Source organism: Antechinus flavipes, chromosome 1, assembly GCF_016432865.1.
Source record: "Antechinus flavipes isolate AdamAnt ecotype Samford, QLD, Australia chromosome 1, AdamAnt_v2, whole genome shotgun sequence".
In the NCBI taxonomy this organism is placed as follows: Eukaryota; Metazoa; Chordata; class Mammalia; order Dasyuromorphia; family Dasyuridae; genus Antechinus; species Antechinus flavipes.
The window spans coordinates 338,126,240-338,141,057 of record NC_067398.1 but is presented as its reverse complement, the minus strand read 5'-3'; the positions used below and the strand labels follow the sequence as shown (position 1 = coordinate 338,141,057).

Here is a 14,818-nt window from a genome sequence, read left to right as displayed (position 1 = left end):
TTCCCTTCCTGAGGGCATTGATGTATACTACTACACTAATTACTTCATATTAACTGGGCCAGACAGTACCATGATGCCCTTTCCTCTATTTCTATGGCTCTATACCAGAGAACTTCCAATAGAGTGGATTAGATGATGACCCAGATGAAGGTTGAAGTAGGGAAAAAATCCTACCGAAATCCAAGGAATCTGCTCGGTCAGGCTTGGGGAATGGGAAGAATATATATGATTCCCATAGCCCAGACTCTGACTCTTGATGCCACATAACCTAAAAAGAAAGCCTAGAAACTTATTGGATTCTTGAAGCTTTGAAGAGTCCATATCCTTCCTCTCCCCATTTCCCCCAGCATTCTAATAACCCTTATTTATTGCAAAAGTCTATAAGTCTGCATCTTTTGAGTAAGGCACAGAAAAAGATATAGCCCTTAAGTGAGTTACCCAGAAATCTCTTACCTTATTCAGGATCAGGGTTCTATCCACTGTGCCATCTATACCACTTCCCACCCCTGCCACCCACCTCCTCATTTTCCTTGTTTTGTCTCTCACCATTAGAATGTTAGCTCCAGGGGCAGTTAAGTAAAGCAGTGGCCCTGGAATCAGGGAGACCTGAGCTCAAATCTGGCCTATAATACTTAACACTTACTAGCTATTTTGAAACTGAACAAGTCACTTAACTCCAATTGCCTTGCTTAAAAAAAATCAATATAATATATAGAACATTAGTTTCTTGGAGGCAAGAATTGTGTTTATTTGTACTTGTAGTCTCAGCACTTTATACAGTAAGTACTAAATAAATATTCCATCTACTTGTCTAGCTATACTGTTCCCTAGGCAGTGGACATAGCTATGAAAACATTCTTGTTTGAGGATTTTTTAAAAAGTCACCAATGAGATACAAGTGTTAATTGATTCTAGTAAGGCTTCAATTATGGCCTTAATAATAGAGTCTATATTCCTTGCCCAAGGATCAGCTTAGCTAAATTCAGAGAGGCTTGTTACTAAGTTGGCCAAGCATCTCACAAAGGTCATCTACTGAAACAGAAGGAATTGTAGTTTGTAACTTTGTGGGAGTATTTTTTTTTTTTTTTACCACTGAAAGCACAGATAATTTTGATACTAAAAAAGAGTCATTATTATTGTTAATTCTTATAAATAATAATAGTAGCATTTATATAGTACCTATTCTGTGCTAGGCACTGTGCTACATGCTTTACAAATATTATCTCATTGGATCCTCACTACAACCTTAGGAGCAATGGACAATTATTATTTTGAGGAAATTGAGGAAATTGAAACACACAGCGATTAAATGACTTGCCAATTGAGACCATGATTCCATGCCGGGCAGAGCCCTCTATCATGATTATAGAATTCCAAGATGATCATTCACATTTACAATTGCTATGTGAAATGGACAGTATTGCAAATATAACAGTACTATTTTGTTATAAGAAAACTAAGGTTCAAAGACCCAAGGACAAAGAGCTGGTAAGTTTTAAAACATCTGATACTATTGACCTCCTCCAGGATACTTCCCCCAAGGATGGATATATATATATATATATATAATATGTATATGAGTATATGCATGTATATGTGCATATAATGTCTGTATAGATGTATATATTCTATATATAATGTATGTGTATATGTGAATGTATGTATGCATGTCTATGTGTCTATGTGTGCATGTCTATATGTATGTGTATGCATAAATGTATATATACTCTCAATTAATGATTTTTATCAACTCCCATGTGTTCAATTATCATCTCCATGCATGTGATTCCCAATTCTATTCCTATCCCTATATTTTCAGATATATATATGTGTGTAACATATGTATATATGGAAAATTTCCATATGATACATATACACATATACACACATATCTCACATTCCAGGTTTTACATATATGTGTATATAGAAATTTTCCCACTGGACATTTTGAACTGGATGTCCTATAAACACTCCAAACTCAACATTTCCAAAACAGAACTCATTTGTATTTCTCCTTAAACCCACTTCTCTGGGTTGACCTTTTTCTATTGATGGTAAACTATTCTTTCAGTTAAATTTTCAGTGTAAGCATTTACTCCTCAGAAACTGACAATCACTGCAAATCAGAACTTTATATATTATTTTGTTACTTTCTTGACTAGAGAACATATTAACAATGTAGATTAAACTTAAAAGTGGTCAGCTAGGTAGTCTGGAGTCAGTAAAACTCATGTTCCTAAGTTCCAGTCTGGCCTCAGACACTTAGTAGTTGTGTGACCCTGAGCAAATCATTTAACACTCTTTGTCTCAGTTTCTTCATCTGTAAAGTGAACTGGAGAAGGAAATGGCAAACCATTCCAACATCTATGCCAGGAAAACCCCAAATGAGGTCACAAAGAATCAGAAACAATTAAAAATTACTAAACCACCACATACTTGAGTGCATCAGAAACAACTAAAAATGACTAAATCACCACAAACTTAAGAGTGTGTGTCTACTTCTCCCCCTCCCCCTGGTCAGCCCACTTGTTAAACATTTACCTGTTCCTCATTATATTACTCTATAAACATTCCGGGGCTCAGGAGGAGTGCAACCCAAGGAATGAAGTCTTCATCATAATGGAGGCCAGAAACTAGGGAAGGATGATGATGATAGTTATACTAATAACAACAGTAGGCATTTGAGGAGTACTTTAAGATTTGCAAAATCCTCTGTATCCATTTTCTCATTTGAATCTCACAAGACCCTTTGCTTTAAATGATCAGGTAGCTGAATCAAGAAAACAGAGGCCAATCAAGTTCCAAGCCCACTTTATCCACTTTTAAGGGAAACTAATCCCTGACTCTCCTATACCTTAGTGCCTACGGGCACCCCAGGAAACAAGGAGCCAAGAAGAACGTGACTACCTGTGCGTAGACTCTGATAAGGTTAGCTAACAAACAACATATCCTAAATTCCTGAGACAAGATAATGTGTGTCCCAGGAAATCGGCCATCTCCGCCCAGGAACTAGATAACGAGTATGCCCCAGGATGTCAGCCACACCTGTGGTCTGACATTCTTCTCTTTACATTGCAACCCCCCACCCAGAAATCATATATAACTAGATCCTCTTGGTTCAATAAATGAGAGACTTTGCTCCACCTCAACTCGTCTCCCTCCTCATTTCTAACCCCATTCCTTTACAGGCATTAGCCTTACAGGCATTGTCCACCTCGAGACCCACATGTAAGTGACCTGCTGGACGGGTCAAATCCCTGTTGCCAGAGAAAAGGAAACTGGGTGGGTCTAACCCATACTTTGGAAAAAGGCTGGTAGATATTGGTTTTATCACATCTCATCCTTGGGTGACAAAGATCCAGGGATCTTCTAGAGTCTTTCCCACCATTTTAATCTTCTTAGGGCTTTCACTGGACAATTCTTCTGACATAGCTGGTGATTCAATAGTTAGAACATTGGATCTGGAGTTAGGAAGACCTGAGTTCAACTGTGGCTTAAGCAGTGTGACCATGGGCAAGTCACTTAATTCTGCCTTAGTTTCTCACCTTTAAAATGAGGATAATAAATAATAAAAAGTTTAGGGCTAGCAACCTCTCAGGATTGTTGAGAGGATAAAGTGAAAAACTATTAGTAAAGCATTTGGGAAATCTTAAAGCACTAAATAAATGCTAGCTATCTGCTGGTATTCAAGAGCCCAAGGTGACACTGCCTCTTCCATAACATGTTAAAACACCAGAGTAATATGTTAATAGAGATTACTATAAATTGTAGTAGCAATAAATATCTAGAAATCAGATGTGAAATCTCACTAATTTTAGCTAGTTGAGGAGAGAGGAATAAGATTCACCTACAAATAGTGAAAAGTTTGAATTAAAAACTAGTTTGAAGGTAAACCAGTTTATTGCCTTTAAGTTTATTAACTTAAAAGGACCTAAGAAAGTGTTATTATTTAGGAGAGGTCTTAATGGGATCAGATTTAATGCATAAGTAAGAGTAATTTGTAGAAATCACTAGATTCCATAGAAATTAGAAATATGTGCTTCTAATTGCTTGAAAGCAAATACTTATTTTTTAAACAATCTCCCTAAAACTTTTTTCAGTTTGTACTGTCTGAAATATTCTAAATTAATGGAGCCTGGATTAATGAATTTTTACTGTTTCCATGTCTATGAAAGAGACAAAAGAAATCATTTTTGGATGATCTTGGTGTTTTCTGTAGCCAAGGAAATTCCCATGGGTCAAGATTAGCATAAATTCATGGAACCCAAAAGGGAAGCTTCCATTTAAAAAAATGAAATTCACTAGTTTAATAAAAAATCAAATCATACAACAGCTAGAAGTCTAGAAGTTTTTTAACACAATGTGTCCAAGAACATACCATCAGTGTGTATTGAGATCCTCACTTCTGGTCTTTTTGGCTATGAGACTAGTTCTTTCTTCAAAAATGAATGTCTCTTTAATGTCAAATAACAAGAGTTATGATTTTCATTTGGAATTCTTTTTTTTTTTTATGAAGACTAAATGTTCTAATAATATAAAAAGGCATCTTAATGTTGAGAAAAGAGTTTTTAATTAAGAGTCAGGACATAAGGTTCCATAGCCTAACCTTCTTACCTCCTAACTATGTGATCAATTTAATCTTCTTCAATCTCTTTAGAAAACAATTGATCACCTCACAAGGTTACTGTTTTAAAAAATTCCTTAATAAACCTTTAAAAATTAGATGTAATTAATTGTGAAATGATCATAGAATTGAAGAGTTAGAAGGACTTGTAGAAGGCATCTAGTTTTCCCCCAATGATTTTAGTCTTCAAGAACTCATTAACTTACCAAGTTGGCTACTCCATTTCTGGAGAACTCCAGTAGTTTTCCTTAATATTAAACTGAAATCTGCTTCCCTGTAACTTCACATCATTGGTCTTAGTTATGACCTCTAGGACAGCACAGAGTAAGTCTAATTTCTTTTCTCTGTAATAGCCTTCAAATTTCGACACCTGACAATAAACATATGGAAATTTGACTTCTTGTTTTCTTATTACCGAGATCAATTTCATGGCATTACTGGAGTTTCGATTTTCCTAACAACTTCATACTTAACATACTACTTTGTACCATCTAATTTGTGAAGTGTGGTCAGGAAAAAAGGCCGTAAAATGCATTTGATTTTTCTTTAAGCTAATTTCACTGCTATCATGGCAAAATCGGGTATATTTTATTTCCTTGAATAAGATTTTTGTTAGCCCCCAAAAATTATTGGTTTCAACTCCCTTTGATTATTCACAATATTCCATGTTTAGGAATGTTCCTTAGCATACATTTTTATTCAAAGGGCTTATAATTTCTTCAGTAGGGAGAACTCCTGATTGAGTTTACAATCATGTTAATGTGGAAACTCCTATTATGTTTATAGCACCGGTGTGGGACTTAGAAGATAAGTCTTAGGGGAATAGAGTGAGTCACATAGAAGTTAGATGACTTGCCAAGGACCTCATTGTTAATACATTGCAATTTTACATATAGCTTCACTTAACTAAAATCAAATAGATTTTTCTTCAGTTATAAAGTCCTGAAATACTATTATGTAAAGACATTAAAAACTTGCCAGGTCATTATAGGCAGCACTTGTAACAAATGCCTAGGCTTCATTTAGCTACTGTTGAAATGCTTTTAGAAATGATCAATGATCACAATCAGATTATCCTAGAATCAAAGAATTGGACCTGATCCTATCATTCTAAGTTAGCTATCCTTTCAGTTTGAGAAAATCCATTCTTTCCTCCTTCTCAGTACAAGTAAGAGGATTTACAAATAGGAAATGTTACATACACTGTCAGATCAGGTTTATGGCTTAGATAGCTTTGCTGAACAGCTTTTCCTTTTTCATATATATATATATATATATATATATATATGGCTTAGATAGCTTTGCTGAACAGCTTTTCCTTTTTCTTCTCTCTCTCTCTCTCTCTCTCTCTCTATATATATATATGTATATATATATATATATATATATATATTATATATATATATATATATATAATATTAATATTAATATTATATATTTTCTTCCCCCCCTCCCAATTACATATTAAAACAACTTTTTAAACAAACATTTGGTCTTTTGTTTTTTAAGTTTTGAGTTCCAAATTCTATTCCTCCTTTATTTTCTGTTTCCTTTTCCCTGAGACAGCAATCAGATATAGGTATATACTGTGTTTTGTTCTGTATGTTATGTTCTGTATAAGAAGACTTAAAGAAAAAAGTGATACTTTAGTCTATATTCAGATAATATCACTTACTTCTCTGGAAGTAGATAGTATTCTTCATCATTAGATTTTTGGTATTCATTTGGATCATTGTATTGATAGGAATAGCTATTCACAGTTAATCATACAATATTGCTATTACTGTGTATAGTGTTCTTTTGGTTGGGCTCACTTCATTTGTAAGGTTTCCACATTTTTCTGAAATTATCCTGCTTGACATTTCTTATAACATAATAATATTCCATCACAATTATATACCAAAGTTTGTTTAGCCATTCCCCAATTGATGTATATCTCAATTTCCAATTCTTAGCCACCACAAAAAGAGTAACTATAAATATTTTTGTAATAGGTTTTTTTTTATGACTTTGGGATATAGACCTTGTAGTGGTTTTGTTGGATCAAAGGCTATAAACAATTTTGTAGTCTTTTGGGCATAGTTTAAAATTGCTCTCCAGAATGATTGGATCAGTTCACAATTTCACCAACAATCCATTAGTGACCCAGTTTTCCCACATATCTAACGACATGTATCATTTTCCTTTTTTTTCATATTAGCTAATCTTTTTTTGTTTGTTTGTTCTTTGTTAAAAGGGCTAGGTTCATTAAGTAGGGAAAGGGGCAAGGAAAGATTTGGAAATTTGGTGATATGGAAATAAAAGACATCAATAAAAAATGCAAATAGGAAAAAATAGCACTTGAAATAGACCTACTTTTCTGAAACTCATATCATAGGATCTAGAACTGAAAGGAACCATAGGTAATATGTAGCCCAAATGCTCCTTTTGTTTCTGAGGAAACTGCAAAATCAAAGCTATAGAAAACAGCAGAAGTGGAATTCAAATTCGGCATCTTCTGGCTCTAAATCCAGCCTTTTTTCTAAAACAACACAATCCATCCATTACAATCAAGGCCTTCCTTTGACTCTTTCTACCATTGTAGAATATGGGCTGTCCATCTGTCACATTTTAATCTTGCTACTGGACAGTCTCCTTCCATTTCCTGTTCCACATGTCTTTAATTACTCTTTTTATATCACTTCTCACCTGTGGATCATCTTTGTTAATACACTACAGCTTCTTTACTGCCATTGTGCATCTCTCCATTGCCCTGTGGGTCACCTGATGTTATGATTCCTTTGAGATTGTAGCATTCCAAAAATCATAGCCATTTTTAAGCCATAAAGTGTCATAGAAATAGAAAATGCCATAATCATTATTTCTATTTTTTCCCCTATGAAAAAAAACTGGTCCATCAGCTAGTAAAGCTGCTTCTACTTTCAATTTTTTTTTTCTTTTCTTTTTAGGTGATTCTTATCATTAGTGGAAACCTGAGCTTCCTCAACTGGTTGACCATCATTCCCAGTATTGCCTGTTTCGATGATGCTGCCTTGGGGTTTCTGTTTGGCTCTCAGCAGGGAGGGGTTAAAGATCGAGTCCATAAAATGCAGGTTGAAGAGGCCAAGGAGAATAAGCCCCCGGTGAGATATGGTAAGTTATTTCCCTGGAAGAAAAAGTCTCCCCCAGGATTTCCCAAAGGCACATCCAGGTATAGTACAAGGGGTTGTGGGAAATGTACATGTGATTTGCATTTTCCTACCTGGAAGGCACGGGCTGTGCTTCCTGTCAGGCAGTTTTCTTGTTAAAATGCTTTCTAGCTGTATGGAATGTTGTCATTTCTTGAATTTTCTCTTCTCAAATCCTATTTGCCCAAAAACTGTCATAGGCTCTTGTAGCAGTAAGTGTTCTGGGCTGGGATTCAGGAGAGGAGTCTGTTCCTAGCTCTACAACTAGTTCACAGTGTGATCTTGGAGAAGTCACCTCCCTGTCAGCCTCAGTTTCCCTTCCTATATCAGGTGAAGGAGAGGAGTTCTGAGATGTAATAAAGCCTTCTTTTTGGATGAAGAGGTGGTGGCTTCCAAGGAAGAGAAGCCCATCCAGGAAAGGGGACTGGGTGATGATGGGGCTTTCCAGGAGCTTACTTTCTTTAGAAAGCATTTCTGTGGAAGAGCCATCCCGTTTGTCTGTCTGGAGGTACAGTTCTAGGCATTAGGGATAAAATATAATCTCTAGGGATGAGGAGCAGAAAAAGCCTCTCCTCCATCCTTGATCTGGGCAAACCTTGGATCATAGCATTATCCGGAGAAAACCAGAATTTACAGCCCAAGTTCCCTGAGGCAAGCAGGGAGGAGCACTATCTTGACCTTTTGATTTTAATTGGATCTTTTGTTCTTTAAGTGACAGCCCCACCCCAGGCCTAGGTAGAATTCTTAGCTGAATTCTTTGCATTGACAAAACCCAAACCATCTTAACTCCGCTGTTACTGTTATCTAATCAGAAAGCAAAAATATGATACAATCCCCACCCTCATCCCAAGTTACATCCCCCCTGTAAAAGAACTTCCTAAATCCTTTTTTAGGATTAACCCACTTTATGGAATGAACTCAATATGTCTTACCCCCACCCCTCCACCCCCGTTCATTGTGAGTTCTTCTAGAAAACTTAATTCTCTTGTCTGTCCCCTTGTTAATTGCTAAAACCTATTTTCCTTGCTAAAAACTCTTATGCTGCTAGCAGCATAAAATCTTTACCCCTTGACTTGGAGAGGTCTAAGCCTACAAATTTTTTTCAGATAAGCAGGGACACTAGCCTGAAATTGCAATATGCTTTTGGGGGTCAACACTCCCTCTCCCCAACATTTGATGGCCCATACAGGGAGCCTTCTAACCCCAATATATTTTAGGGTATGTTCTAGACCCTAGAACATAAGTGCTATCTGCCAGTCATTGTTATTGTTGAGATTCAAAGGAGACCCCAAAAGGTTGGTGTCACAGACCAGTGTCATTGACAAGAGGAGCCCCAAAATTCTTTCTCTTTCTCTCTCTGACTTTGAGGGGAATGCTAAGCTCTCTCCTGAGAGACCCGCCCCAGGGAATCAAGATAAAATGGTTTCATTCTATTATCTGGGTGGGACTGGTTGAGTCCAGGACCACTCCTAACCCTGTTGAGTTGGAAATTAGCCCAGAGACACTCATTCAATTCCAAGATTTTCTATTCTGATTCTAGCTCAAACTGCTCCCAGCCCCCATCAAGAGCTTCCCCCAGCTTCTAGCCAAGGTTTCAATTATAAAAAGAGGCAACTTGGGGCTCACTCCTTGCAGAAGACCTAATATGCTATGACAAGGAACCTTTTTCTCCCCTTGGCATAGCTGCAACCTTCTACCCACTGAAATGATATTCTCTTTCAGTGGTACTCCCTCTTTATCTTTCTCTCCTATTTCCCTAATAGGACTATGCTCTCTTTATCTTCCTGGCGAGATTTCTCTAGCTGACTGCCCCAACCTTCTTTACCTTCCTGCCGGGATTTCTCTGCTAGGACAGGATTTTTCTGCTAAAAATTTTTATCCCTCTGTCGGGGCCTTGCCATCAAGGAATTCAGTCTTTCTAGCAAAGGCTGACTTCCCAATGCCAATAATAAACTTCTTTTTGCCAGTTCGAGTTTGTAAATTCCTTTATGAAGGACCTCTGTGCTGCCAGAAGGGATTCTCACAACTCCCTGCTTGCACTGAATCCTAGGGGAATTGAGGGGACCCTGTGCTGAACTTTATTTGGGAACACAATCCAAACCCTCATCATCATAAGATGTCTCAAAAGAGTTTGTAGGATTGAACCCATCTCCTAGTCAAGGGGCAAAGTTGATTATAATTATAACACCAATTGAAGCAGACTTTTTTTTTTTTTTTTTTTTTTTTTTTTTAAGCAAAGGACCAGGAACAAGAAGATAAATTTATAGATAGAGAGATTTGGTTCTACATGTCACTGATATTCTAATTGTATGGCTTAGAGGTAGAACTGAGGAGTGACCTGGTAGGCATCTCAATATTGAATTTTATGGTTTAAAGGTGGGGTTGAGAAGTTATCTGGTATGCATCTCACCATTTATCTTGGAAACCCTATTATCACTGACCAACAGATTGTTATTTGGCAGTCAGCAATGTTTGTTGGACTCTATATTATAATATTCCTAAGGCCAGTAGACTTCAGGATCGTTGACAGATTGTTAGAACAATAGCACTTCTAAGTTAGGGAGCCTCAGGATTACTTCTACATTTCCCCTAGAAGCTGCCATTCCCCATCCCATCATCATTATTATTAAGTAAAAAAAAAAAAAATACCTACCCAGTCTTCAGTGACTTGAGCTTTTTTAGTGATTGCAGAATGAAAGAACCTCAGCACTGGGAGGGAATTCAGTGGCCATTTGGCCAATCAGTGCTTTAAAAAAAAGTTCCTTCTACCCAGTACCTGACTTGTGGGCCAGTAGCCAATATCTCAAGATTAGGGAATTATCCTTCCCATCAAACCTCAGTATCACCATTGTGCCACTTCAGCTATTCCTCCTTCTCCTCTCCCAGGCCAAGCATTGCAGGCTAATCTTTTTCTCATATAAAAGTCCTTCTGATATTTGAAGACAAATATTATATTCTCCTGCTCTAAACCTCTTCCCAAGGCTCAACAACCCAATTGTTTTTGTTTTTTTCAACAGTTCTGATGTAGTATGGTTCCTATCCTATTTTGTTTGGATACTATTGTTTTTGTTTTGTTTTGTTTTGTTTGAGGCAATTGGGGTTAAGTGACATACTCAAGGTCACACAGTTAGGAAGTGTAAAGTGTCTGAGGCTAGATTTGAACTCAGGTCCTGACTTCAGGGCTGGTGATCTATCCACTGCACCACCAAGCTGCTCCTCAGTATGTCATCTTTTTTTTTTTCCCCCTTGAAGGCAATTGGGGTTAAGTGACTTGCCCAGGGTCACAAAGCTAGGAAGTATTAAGTGTCTCAGACCAGATTTGTACTCAGGTCCTCCTGACTTCAGGCTGGTGCTCTGTCCACTGCACCATCTAGCTGCCCTTGCTGGTATACTATTGTTGTTGCATCTGCCCACCCTATCATCCCCACTCTGTATCCCAGTCCTCCTAAAATGAGGCACTTAGGGTTCTCCAGATGTCTTATTGGATAAAACTGCCCCTCTCCTTTGCTATGAATATCAGCCTTTAGTTATGCAAAGATTGCTCTCTTGGCTGCCACATTTCAATTGTGACTCCTATTAAATCTACAAGCCACTAAGACTCCCAAGTCTTTTTCACATGAATTACCATCTAGACAGTTTAGATATCTAGACAAAGAACAAGCCCAGAGTGGTCAGGTCATTCATGCAAGGTGATGTAGCAGCTAGGACATAAATGAGGACTAGGACCCAGTTCATTTCTCTAGCATTTTAAGATTTGCAAAGCATTTTATATATGAAATTGCTTGATCTTGAACAATAGGGTAAGGATCACAACATTTGACTCTCAACAGCACCTACCATGTGGAGTGGTAATGTTATTATCCCCATTTTACAGATGAGGAAACTGAGATAGAGAGTAGTTAAATGACTTGCCCAAGAGGGTCACATAGTTAGTTAGTGCCTGAATCAGGATTTGAATTCAGTTCTTCTTGGCTACAAGTCCATCACTCTCCCTGCTGCACCACTGAGCTTGTTTCCCTCATCTATAAAATTGGGGTAAGGATATCTTACTTATTAGCTTAACTAATAGACTTATTCTGAGGAAAGTTGCTTGTAAATTTTAAAATACCATAGGAATGAGTTGTTTTTATTAAGGGGATACTAGCTATTTATGCATAGTAGTAATAAATGCATTTAAATATAAAACAATATTGATAGTAAATACATAGTATTAATGTGCAATCATATTTACATTAATATTTAAATGTAAAATGATGTGAACAAACAAATTGTACTAACATATAGGTAGATATATTTATCAAAAGTCTATATTTTTCTTACAAAATTAAAGGGCTGATATATTCCACTTGTTTGAATTCTTTGAGTCTTTCCATCTGCAAGCAGCGGGTGTTTAGGCTTGCTGGCACGTGGTACAGGGCTCATTTTGGAGACTGAGAAGTGAAGTCACAAGGTTAGATGAATCAGTCCTACAAATGCCTTCTTTTTAAAAGCTCAGTGGGGAGCCAAGTCCTCCTGTGTACCTCATTACTTGCAGTTTCCCACTATTTCCCACTGATCCCATGGCTCAGCTCCGATCATCTTTGGGGAATTATAATAGTTTAGACACAACATTCTGGACCCTTTGCTTCCTTAATTAAGCAAGTCATTAAATGGGCACTAACCTTAAAAACATGCTTAATCTTCATTTCTCCAGCAAGTCCAGAATCTCAGGATTTAGGATATCACACTAAGGGGAGAGTTGGAAGCCTATTTGGGAGTGTGAAGCTTGGCTGTGAACTTGAACTTGGCATCACTAGGCTACAGATAATCATGAAAAAGGAAATAGGGGCCTTTTTTTTTAAACCAGAGGAGAAGCTAATTAAGCATGGGCTGATGTGCACCTCCCTTCTTTATCACCTCATTTCTGCCCCACGAAGAACTTGTTTCACATGCCCAGGGATTTCTCAAGAAAACAGGCCAGATATCTGAAGAGAGAAGTTCTTTATACTTCCCAGAATACTATTTCTTGCCATTTTGATACTTCAACATCATTTACATACAATGTACTAGAGCAAGAAGTGGTCATCCCAATAAACCGGTGCAGAGAGTTCTATCCCAGAAAGTTCACTTCATGTGAAATGATAATTTCCTATAAAATAACATTTCAGTATTGTAAGTAGTTAAAAATCTGAAATCAAGACATATAAAGAAATCAAAATTCTTTAATTGGTGCATCTTTTTTTTTTTAATAGCTTTTTATTTACAAATATATGCATTTCAGCATTGACAGTTACAAATCCTTTTGTTCCAACTTTTTCCCTCCTTCCCCCCATCCCTTCCCCAAAATAGCAGCTTGAAATTGATGCCTCTTTCCAGACAGAATAGTGAGACATCTTTGGAACAGGGTGCACATCTATAGGGTGCCCGGTGGAAGGCCTCTTTTATATGCTGTGTTCCACTAATTATGTGACTTTAACATTTGCTTACTCTGGTCTGTCTTCTTTAAGGAAGTTCATACTGTATATCCAGAAAAGTTCAAAAAGAGTACATGATTTAGACATAATAGGTAATATCTTAAGCAAATTGGAGGAGCATGGAAAAAATTATTCATTATATCTGGATAAGGAAAGAATTTATGACTAAACATGAGATAGAAAGAATCATGGGATATAAAATGGACAATTTTGAGTAAAAGAAATTTTAAAAGATTTTTTAGATCCTTATACAGCATGGTTTCCTTCTAGACCCTCTTCATCTTGCTTGTCATGAACTGAATTTACTCCATCCTTTCAGTGCCCTCCCTAAAATGTCATACTTAAACCTCGACAGAATTTTTCCAGAACAGAGAGCAGGGAAACAATAATTTTCCTCTTTCTGTGGACCAATAGAGGACATCTTTTTCAGCTGTAGTATTGCACTATTGACACCTATGGAATTTTCCTTCCAATAAGACCTAGATAACTTAGCCACACCTTTCATATTCTACACTTGACTTTTTCATTGTTTTATTCTTAATTTAACAGCAGAGAGAAAAAAGAATGCTTCTATATATAAAGTAGGAAAAAAAAAAAGGAGAGTGTATGTGAAATCATGAATATTATATACAGTTTGGATTTTTTTTAACATATATGTATATGATAAATTCAATATATTTCAGTTAAAATTGTCTTGCTTGTTTGTGTTTCCCTCTAAATTTCATTATGTTCCTTCTCTCCTTATCATCTTTTTAATGGAATTTAAAATTCTCTCTTTTTTTTTTTTTTGACTTTAACACTAAATTTTCCCTCTTCCTAAGTTTCCCCATCCATATTAAAATTAAAAATAGGAAATAGAAAACTGTAACAGATAAGCCTAGGCAAAACAAAACTGAACAGAACAAAACAAATCCACATATTTACCATGTCCCTGATTTCCCTGTCAAGAGAGCATGCTTCACAATTAGTCTTTGAGAGTTGTGGTTGGTCATTGCATTAATCAATTTATATTTGATTTTTAAAAATTTAGTTGTGGAACATTTATCTTTCCTACAGAACTCATTTTTGTTCAGCCTATTACAGAACAGAATGGGAAAGATTCAGTTACATAAGGAAATAGTAGAAAAAAAAAAAGATTTGTACAAAAAGTTCAGTGATAAGCATACATATAATTATTCAAGTGCCCAAAGAGCCATATGGTCTGGTTGGTGCTGAGTGTTTGTATGGATGAGAAAAAAAAAAGCTAAAGTTTGAGGCATAAATTGAGACCAGACTACGAAAAACTTTAGATTCCAGATAAAGCAATTTCGAGTTGACATTATTGGAAATGGAGAACCACAATTGAATAATCTGAAAGGAATCAAAGAAAAAATCAATTTGGAGAACATAACAGTACAGATCTGTAAACAGATTAGGCAAGTGCAGCATATCCAATTCAATCCCAACTTCCACTCAGCCTAGAGCTGAGGGCAAACCTAAGGAGTTAAAGGGATTATCTTGCTACCACCATCCAGCTCAGGAGCTGGGTTCTTCCTGCCTTGACTGTGAGCTGAAAATCAATTTAGATATCATAG

General features: G+C 36.6%; 1 protein-coding gene across 1 annotated transcript in view; it reads left to right on the top strand.

The window, feature by feature from the left end:
* Positions 1-14,818, top strand: part of LMF1 (lipase maturation factor 1) — a gene marked incomplete at its 5' end in the record, with an annotated part of 469,398 nt that overhangs the window by 391,027 nt on the left and 63,553 nt on the right. The window contains one exon of the mRNA XM_051973182.1: positions 7,573-7,756. Coding sequence (XP_051829142.1) covers positions 7,573-7,756 — 184 coding nt within the window. The remainder of the gene's footprint in view (positions 1-7,572; positions 7,757-14,818) is intronic.